We start from the raw sequence: 10,162 nt of genomic DNA, 5'->3' as shown, positions 1-10,162 counted from the left end.
CATTACATTTTTATTAGAGTACTTTTACAGGTGCTCAAAGCGCTTTATTTATTTTCACTATCTACCTCTGTAAAGCGACTTTGAGCACCTGTAAAAGCACTAACAAAATAAATCTATTATTATTATTTACAATTTCACATTACACATATTAGACATGTATTTATTACTGTTATTACTACTAAATACGCACTAATGGACCAGTTGAGTGAGAAGTGCGATATTTCTGACAGCCCCTGAATGCATTATTGACAGAGCGTCCTCCCTGTACTTCCCCTTTAATAGCCAGTTGTTGACCTGTGGATTCAGTTTTCCAGTCTGCCTCCGCCGGTGAGGTAGACTTTCCGTCCGCTGTCAGTGCTCCCGATGGTCGACCTAAATGGCGGCTGGAACCTGTCTTTCGCCGGTTGCGGGTTTCTGGGGATTTACCACATCGGAGTTGCTAGCTGCCTGCTGGAAAAGGCGCCCTATCTTCTGAAAGGGGCAACCAAGTTATACGGAGCCTCGGCCGGTGCTCTGACCGCCTCGGTGCTTGCCAGCCAGGCATCCATAAGTAAGCTGAACCGCTGTGGTGTGGACTCAGGAAGTCCTATTGTTATATAATAAATACTGTATATATGGCATAGTTTGCCTTTACAACGCTATTAATACACGCATACAAGCCAATGTCTTGTATGTTATACTAGAACACAATGTCCAATATGATATCATTATGGACATACATGTGATGTATTATATTTTTATATTGGTTAAGACAAACACTGAGAACCATTACTTCTCATAGCCTGGTGTATGACTCTGCTGCTAATAATTAATAACGTCACTGTCACTTTACCATGTCATTTGACTCAAAATTAGGATTAACATATTTTAGTTCAGTTATTGGGGTAAGAAAACTGGTAGCATTTTAGTAGATTAAAGTGAATGTTGGTTGAATTTTTGGACAAAACTGCCTCAAAAGTATATATATTTTTTTAGCATATAGGCCTAGGAATGCCAAGATTTGTTGTAGATGAAACATAGGGAGTTTTTCTAGTGTTCAAAAACAGGCCGACTTCTGTCAGAGGCGCTCCTTTCACTTTCTCTTACATGAATAAACATCATAACATATACTCATGTATGGACTAACTTGAAGTCATGTTGACCTCCGTATCGGCTTGAAAGAGGGCTCGCTAAGGTCAATGTTGGTCACTGACTCCAGGTAGCTTAAGTTAATTTTGATTTATCAGCATGTTAATACTTGAAGATGTGTTTATTTATTCGCAGTCGATTGATTAGAGGGAATCCTCCTAAGTTTCCATCTCCTAAAACCTAAACCCCTGTTTCTGTCTCTTGTTTAGTAAGATGTTGTGAAGATGTGATCGAGGTGGCCAAAGAGGCCAGGAAGAGGAACCTCGGCCCCCTTCACCCCACCTTCAATCTGGTCAAGGTCATAAAGTCTGGCCTGGATCGAGACCTGCCCTCCGACGCTCATATCCTGGCCTCGGGGCGGCTCTGTGTTTCGCTCACCAGAGTGTCTGACGGGAAAAACGTCATAGTGTCAGAGTTTAACTCCAAAGAAGAACTCATCCAGGTGCGTGTAGTTGGTGAAAAAATCTGAAGAAGCCTCTAGGGCTCCGTGACAATAATCCAAGCCACAGGAAGTAGATTTACTCTGGTTTAACTGTGCACTCTTTCCACAGGCGCTGGTCTGTAGCTGTTTTATTCCCATCTACTGCGGGCTGATTCCTCCTTCCTTCAGAGGAGTGGTAGGTGTCTGTTTGAATCACTACTCATTCAAGTTTAGTTTGGTTTCCCTTTTGGGATGCACAATTATATGAACAAAATCTACTCTCAATGCCATGAGACTTCAGATAAAGTCAACATCATACAAAGGTGTTCCCTTTCTTAATGTATGTAATTCAAAGGTCATTTGGAGTGCCCTTGGGTGCATGTGTTACCCAAAACCATTATATTTATATAACAGTATTCCAGTAAACTCTCAATATAGGATTGGGAGAAGGTGCTAATAATAGGTCGAACTGCAAGGCTCCTACGATCTCATTTTGTTTTCAAATAATCAAGGTCAGTCATTGGCATGTTACGAAAGAGATTTTTTCCTAAAACCAGTGCTGCCTTCACTTTGACTTATCGGCTGCTTTTGGACTTTGACAGTGATCCACTCAACCGAGATGCGGCTAGTGAGTGTGTGTGTGTGTGTGTGTGTGTGTGTGTGTGTGTGTGTGTGTGTGTGTGTGTGTGTGTGTGTGTGTGTGTGTGTGTGTGTGTGTGTGTGTAGACAGCACTATTCAGATCCGCTTCCTCTCATCTGTTGCCAAGTCATGCAGAATCACAACTAAGTGAAATCAGATTGGATTCAGATGACGTTATACAGTTATGACAAAATGCAAAGGTCAAGTGTGTCATGATGAAGGCAGATAAAGAAAATCCTCGATGAGATAAAGATGCAAATGTGAAAATTATCTTTCGATTTTAACAAAAAAATGCTACGATGAATAAATTAAGCTAAAAAAAAGTATTGAAATTGAGGTGTCAATAGACATGTAAGCGCAGGAAGGAGCAGAAGTGTCAGTTGAAGCACTCATAGTTTTGGGTAATAACAGCAGAAAAAAATTAATTTGAGTTGAAGTTAAACTGCCTACGACAGTTTGTGTATTCACTGAAAGGACTTGAACTGTCTTAGTACGGCTGAACGCAGTTTAAATGCCAAATAAACAAAATACAAGTCAATAAGCCCGACCTTTACAATGACAACAGATGTAAGTTCACAACCTGATGACATGAAGTATAGTACAAAACAAGACTTTCCAATAATAACTATACAGTTCCAGCTAAAAGTAATTTAAAGCAGCAGTGTGTAGGATTTAACGGCATCTAGTGGTGAGGTTGCAGATTCCCACCAACTGTACCCTTCCCCACACACAATTCCTCTTTGTAGACCCTAAATAGAGTCGGTTGTCTCACTCTTGGTGCCAAAGTTCAGCGTCAAAACTCCATGGGGAACGCAAAGAGTCAGGATTCATTTGAACTGTTGACATGTATCACAGCTGTGTTTATGCAGTCAGCCGCCCTTATCTGTGGATTCTGTACATCGTGTTCTTTCTGAGCTTGTCCACTTTAACTCCATATTTTCACACGATAACACATATACTTTCCTGTACATTTAAAAAAAGTTATTTGAAAGGACTATGTAATTTATATATTAAGAAGAAAATAACATTTGATTGGATTAAAATGGTAAACCAAAAGTAAAGTATATATATTCAAGCACTTATTCAACAATTAAGAATCTACTCAACTAGGTTACAACTTTAAATCTTCCTGCTTCTTTCTTCAAAGCTAACATTTGTTTGTATTTGCAATTTTATGAAAACCTGTTAAGTTTTTCCCCCTGATTTCTCCTAAGAAACTAAGAATCTTCCTGTAAAATATAGTTTTACTGATAGTTCTTCACATCCAAGAGAAACAAAAGCCCAACGGATGCTCGATAATGATACAGATATTGATATTCTCCAGTTATATTTACTTTTAAACAACTCGGAGCAAGATTAGGAGTCTTTGAGCTAAATGCTACCCTCTGTTTTGTATAGTCTTGCACAGTCAGTGAACTAAAGGGATACATCCATATTAAGTTCATATCTTCTGTAATGACAGTATGCCGAGTTATCAGGCAGCGAGATAATATGCATATTAATAATGTAGTAAATCCAATATTACAGTAAGAAGTAGGGAAAAGTGTCGTTACACACTTCTACACTCTGTAAGCACATTGATGTTGCGCTCCACTTCCTCACTGACCTCATTCTGACAATCTGGCGGACATTTTTTCACCCTCTCGGTCCACATGCGGCATCTCTGCCAAGCCAAATGGGATTTTACAACCGCCCCCTGGAATAAGGTTAATCCTGTCTCAATGACATTTTAATCGCTTTAAATGACAAAATCCTCCTTTCATTTTCAAATGTTCTGGTCGTAAAAACGCAACAAGAGCCTTTCATTAAATAAACAGATTGGTAAAGTCTCTAAAAATCAAATCATTGATACAAACAAAGAGGTAAGTGTTAAGAATTAGGGTGTTGTTCTGCTACAGGGTGGTTGGGTTTTTGGTTTTGAAAGTGTCTTTAACATATTTTGTCACGGCGATTGCAGGGCATAAGGGAAAAAAATGAAAAATATCCCTGTGCATTGTTAATTAGGTTTAAACTACTTCAAATTTCCATTAAAAGGCATACACACTTTTCTGTCTCTTTGCCCTTTTCTTTGTCTTTAGCGTTACGTGGATGGGGGAATCAGTGACAACCTGCCGCAGTCGGAGCTGAAGAACACCATCACCATCTCTCCCTTCTCCGGCGAGTGTGACATCTGCCCCCGTGACAACTCCACCAGCTTCCACGAGCTGCGCTTCACCAACACCAGCATCCAGATGAACCTGGGCAACATGTACCGCCTCAGCAGGGCCCTTTTCCCCCCCGAGCCCAAGGTAGGTACTGCTTCACAATCGGAAGAGGGACGTTAGACATTATCAGAAAAAGGATACAAATAGGACACAATTAAATGTTTGTTTTGCGAGAACAATGGTGCTTAACTCCCGTCAAATTCCTGCTTTTTTTTGTTTCTCTGAATCACAGTAAAGTAATACTTCATAATGAATCTTCAGATTTTGCTAGATTGTGATATTTTCCCCTACATATAACAGCAATGTACTGTACATACTTCAAATCCATCTTTAAAAATGACTTATCAATGAATTTCATCTACATATTATCAATGGATCCAGGTATTATAGGTAACGTGAACAGAACCATTGTTCAACCCTCAGAGTGACAAACTTGTGTAGCTTAACAGATATAGAACTTTATAGTCTAATGATATGTCTACGCAGTGATTTTTGCGTGTTCCGCTGCCCCCTAGTGGCAGAAAAGTGCACCTTTAATAAGGCAAGGCTATCTAACATTAAAAAAGAAGAAATTATGATATTTCTCTTGCATAAAAAGGGCAATAAAACATACTCTTATCTTATGACCAGTAGCACTAGCATTAGCAATAATATTATTAGAATATTGTTTTATCTAACTGAGATCATGCTTCTTTTATGACCCTTCAATTGATTTGGTACCGTCACGCACGTTTGGACATTTGTCACTACTACCCTACAATCACCACACTACCACAGCTTGCTAAACTAGCTTTTGGATTTAGGATAGAAAACACCCTCAGGACGACACGAATGAAGATCTAAATCCGTCGTGTCTTGCTCAGCGTTTAAGACGTATGCCTCACTGTCACGAGACGATAAAGTCCTTTAAGACGAGAGCTGGCATGGACAAAGTGCAAAGGGATTATTATTGCTCTGATTCATATGCAGATCACTTGAGATATCCATGTTGGTGCCCTTCCTCCGTGGCTTGTTTTGCTTTCCTTCCCCTATTTTATTTCCTTTATTCACGGACAGGAAGTGAGTATCTAAGCTAAATGTTCCCTCTCCTTTATCCCATGTTTCCTCTTGTTATCTGGTGGTTATTCTTAGGTCATTTTAAGGTTGCTATGAGCTTTAGGGTAGAGCTCTCTTGTTGTCCCTTCACCCCTCCCCTCACGTGCGTATTACGCCATAATCCATGATTATGTAATAGGGTACATACATCTGTTTGATGGGGGAGGTGCGTTCTTATATTCCTAGAAAGAGGAGTCCCCCTGCAACATACTACACGAAAAACAAGTGTACCCATACCACACATGCCACTTAACACACAAATGTACACATAAATGTAGTGCTGTATATTGAACGTTCCACACGTAATTTGAACTATCTATTTTAGAATTGTATGGAAGTTTTAAAATGTCTCAAATAAAATCAACTAAATTAATGAAGTAAAATTCAATACGCATTGTAATTTGTAGTATTTATTTTATTAAAAGAGTCAAAACTCCAGCAACAGTTTTCATAAAGCACATATAATTTGTATATTTAATGTGAAAAAGACACATATCGGCTTTATCACAAACTGTTAGGAAATAATTTGCTTAGATATTCAACCTTCGACAGAGTTCATAGTTTTCTCCCTTCACTGTCTCTTTTCCCATGGCATAGGTCTACGGCCGGTATTGCTGCTATCTCTCTTAAGGAGGGCAGCTTGGGCGCATTGTTGTTGCCAGCTGATGACCGAGCACAAGCTGACATGAGCTGACATGAGATGTTTATTGTTCAGGGACATCTTCTTTCCTGGAACGTAGGTTCCCTGGCGCACATTCTTGTTTTAGGAACGAGAGCTTTAGCTAGATTCAGGGTCCATATTTGTTTAATCTCGCTGATAAAGAATGCTGATTGTTACACTCTGAACTAGTTCAAACCTGGAACTACGGGAGGGTTCTTCAGAATTGATTGTGGCATCTCAAGCGTGTGGTCAAACCGTGGCCCGTGACATGTCTTGTGAATTCTCCGGCCGAAGCTCCAAATAAACCGTCAGTGTTTGCCATCAAAGCTCCAGCTCTCCTCGTGTCTCTCTGAGTCCTGTTTCTAACTGCTTCAGAAGTTTCCCCCACAGTCACCATACATAATGTCACAAAAATTAAAAAAAAAAAAATAAACAGAAATAAACACTGAATAGAAAAATATTTGTCCTGTTTATAAGATGGACTGTTTTCCTCTCCACAGATACTGGCTGAGATGTGTCAGAGCGGTTATAAGGATGCTCTTCGCTTCCTAGAAGACAACAGTGAGTATCCTTCTCCTCTCTTACCATATTGACTCTCAGACATACTTTCCTAGTTATGATTCATCCCCATCAGCCTCTAGCGTAACCTTTGGACTGTGTCGCTCTCACTCTGTTTTCTCAGGCATAACATCATTTCAGTATTACATTTCCTAGAGGCCACAAAGGAAAAAAATTGACCCTGTAAGAAAAATATTATATCACAATTTCCATGACGTCGCTCACTGATACTGTGTTTTGTCCTGCCAGACCTGATTATGCCGGATCATCCGACAGCGGGCCCCTCTCTGCCCGAGCCCCCCTGCTGCTGCCAGCATACGGAGACCAACAAAGAGTGGGTGCTCCGGAGGCTTCGCCTACTGCGGAAACAGCACTGGTGGCTGGATGAGCAGATCAACCTGCCCACGTCCATCAAGAAAGGTGTGATGTCATCCAATACTCTGTTAGCTTTTCGTAATGGAGATGTATTTGAGCTTTGGTTTTGTAATGCCTCCATGAGGTGGTGTGTAAACATGCTGTGTGTGACTGATCCTGTTCTCTGTGTGTGTGTGTGTGTGTGTGTGTGTGTGTGTGTGTGTGTGTGTGTGTGTGTGTGTGTGTGTGTGTGTGTGTGTGTGTGTGTGTGTGTGTGTGTGTGTGTGTGTGTGTGTGTGTGTGTGTGTGTGTGTGTGTGTGTGTGTGTGTGTGTGTGTGTGTGTGTGTGTGTGTGTGTGTGTGTGTGTGTGTGTGTGTGTGTCAGTGTTCTGCGAGGCCTGCCAAGACACACCTGGCTTGTACGCCAAGGTGTCCGAGCTGCTGCCAGTGAGAGTGGCCTCCTACCTGCTCATGCCATGCACACTTCCTGTACAGTCGGCCTACTCAGTGGGCCAGAGGCAAGTATACACATCTAATCGTTTACAGTATTTCACTTTTAAGCAAAAGAGTTTTACATTTGTTATTTGCAAGTCCATAACCATGTTGTTTTGTTAAAGATCATTTTAAAGCCTATTGTTAAAATATTATAATTTCTCTGTCCCAGGCTTTTGGAGTGGATCCCAGAGGTGTCGGCTGATATGCGCTGGCTGGTGGGGATGGCAGGTAGCGTGTACCAGCAGGCCTGGAAAGGAGCACCAGCCAACCCCATCAGGTGACCAATACTTTTTGTATAGCTGTATTTGGTTAACTATTGACATTTTTCCCCTTTTATCAATCATTACAGCTTAAACTTGTACAAAGGGGGAGTGTTTATCTTCGCCTACACACCATCAATAATACATAAATCACAATCATTTTTAGCAAAACTTGTTATTTTTTTCACACCTTGCTCCTTTATGATAGCTTTTTTTGCTCATTGCACTTTTGTTTATAGATATTCTTTTACGACAGGTTTGTACAACCTAGTTCATTTGAATCAATTTAAACCATACTTGAAATATAAGTGAAATAAACTCTTATACATCTGTTTAATTAACCTTCCAGTGATCCTGGGCTGAGGAAATGCTTGAGTGAGCCGCCTCTAAACACAGAATGTGACAAACCCATGAAGAGAGACCACCTGCCTGAACTTTCCTCCCTTGATCTCCATGGCAGCTACTGGGAGATCCCCAAATCTACCTCCTCCTCCTCACCCCATCATCATCCTCACACTACCCCCTCCTCACCGCAACAAGTCTGCTTTTTTGTCGGCTCACAGGACGAACATTAGAGCCATTTAAACTGATTCAGGAACTGCACTTTGTCGACGATGCAGACACATTTCCACTTTCTGTGGAGCTAGTGGATTGATGGGCGGTAGAACAATTTGAGCAATAAGCAATGGTGTTACAAGGACACACACTTTTATCTCTCATCAGTCCAGGAAGCACTAACTGTATTAGATTGTACTGAGTGCTCTCTGGAAAACCGCTGCACAATTCACTCAGGATCACAGATGTGTTTGATGACCTGTTTTAATAGTACAGAACTGTGTCTAATTGTACAACTACAACTCTACCTACCTGTTTAAAACTATTCAGAAGTATCATGCAATTCTCATTCCCATACAGCTGATTTAATTGAGAGTATTTTATTTGTTTAAACTTTTGATCATGTGAATTTGAACTGTTTGCAACGCCACCACATAATTATTTTAAAGTTAAATGATGCACCTTATGGCAGCAATGTTGGAAGTCTGCCGGCCAACTTCTTAAAAAAATGTAAAGTCAGAAAAAGCTAATTTATTTAATCCAACATGTTTTTGACAGTGTTCCATCTGTGGCTATGGCTACAGATAAAGCTTTGGCTTTCTTATACTATAGTGAGACGGTTATTATAACCAAAGCTACAAAAAACGTTTTAATGAACTAAAGTGTCCTTCAGTAGTCTCTTTACGAAGAATAGACAGTTCACTGCCTCACAGAACTATACATATTGAGACAAATAAAACAAGTCACTTTACTCACTGATCAGCCACATTACTGAGTCTCACGCTGGTTAAATTATTGACACAAAGCCTCTGTAGAGTTCCTTGTTGTTACTCAATTTGCCAAAATGAAATACTTATGCTGACTGTGCTAATCAACATCGTTAATGCAATATATTGGTGTTATCAGGGTGTTTTAGATCACTCATAACTTGAAAGTAAAGACATGTTTTTTCACTGTGATTCTCTCTTTCGAATAAATATTTGAATTGATTGATTGTTTTGTTGATTTTTTGAGTGTCCTGTACCAAATGGTGACAACAACTACTACATTTTGGAAGTCTATAATATACTTTTAACTCCACTACATTTATTTTCAAGCTTTAGTTACTAGTTACTTAGATAACTAACTAAAATAATATCCTCCTGGGACCCGAGGAAAAAAAGTGTCTTCCAATTTCCTTTTTTTTGTGATTTCCTACCTATTTAGGGTTAAAAAAAACATCTTGCAATTTAGACTTTTTTTATTTTATTTTATTTTAAAATGTTACAGTATGTCCACTGTAGAGGACGTCGGGACCATATTAGTTTGAAAAGACAGCCAAAATGAACAGATAGACTATGTAACGTATTATGGTTATAGAGTGATATTAATACAATAATACATTCACCTTTATTTAAAACATGAATAAGTAATTGATCTGAACATTGCTGTTTATTTGGTCACTAAAAAACTAGTTTGGTTTTTGGTGAATCTTTCCAGATCTTCAAAGACTTTGTAGTCAATGTAGTGGGAAAAGTACCTCATTGACTCCAGTCGGCACGGGCTGTAGGGTCATCTTGACTAGTTGTATTGATGTGGTCTCCATTTGACCTGCTCATAGAAACAAAGCTGGCATTCCTGAGGCAATTCTCATTTTTCATGGCTCCACTTAAAATAAAAACAACAATAAGACATACTCTTGGCCCACAGAGGGCCATGTCTTTCCAGCTCGTCCCTATCTGTCTCTCTGTCTGTATCTGTGCGCTCATGGAGCCTCCTGCATCTTTCCCCCCCATCCTCTTGACCCTCTTC

The 10,162-nt window shown here is 39.9% G+C and overlaps 1 protein-coding gene across 1 annotated transcript; it reads left to right on the top strand.

Annotated features, from left to right (window-relative positions):
* Positions 1-79: 79 nt before the first annotated feature.
* Positions 80-9,360, top strand: pnpla3 (patatin-like phospholipase domain containing 3). Its single transcript, XM_079653408.1, has 9 exons — positions 80-550; positions 1,338-1,570; positions 1,680-1,745; positions 4,268-4,477; positions 6,650-6,710; positions 6,957-7,127; positions 7,447-7,579; positions 7,726-7,833; positions 8,166-9,360. The coding sequence occupies exons 1-9, from the start codon at positions 364-366 to the stop codon at positions 8,389-8,391; spliced, it is 1,395 nt and encodes a 464-aa protein (XP_079509534.1). The 5' UTR covers positions 80-363; the 3' UTR covers positions 8,392-9,360.
* Positions 9,361-10,162: the final 802 nt, after the last annotated feature.

The sequence above is a fragment of the Notothenia rossii genome (assembly GCF_949606895.1).
Source record: "Notothenia rossii genome assembly, chromosome: 10".
NCBI lineage: Eukaryota > Metazoa > Chordata > Actinopteri > Perciformes > Nototheniidae > Notothenia > Notothenia rossii.
This window is presented reverse-complemented; position numbering and strand designations above follow the sequence as displayed.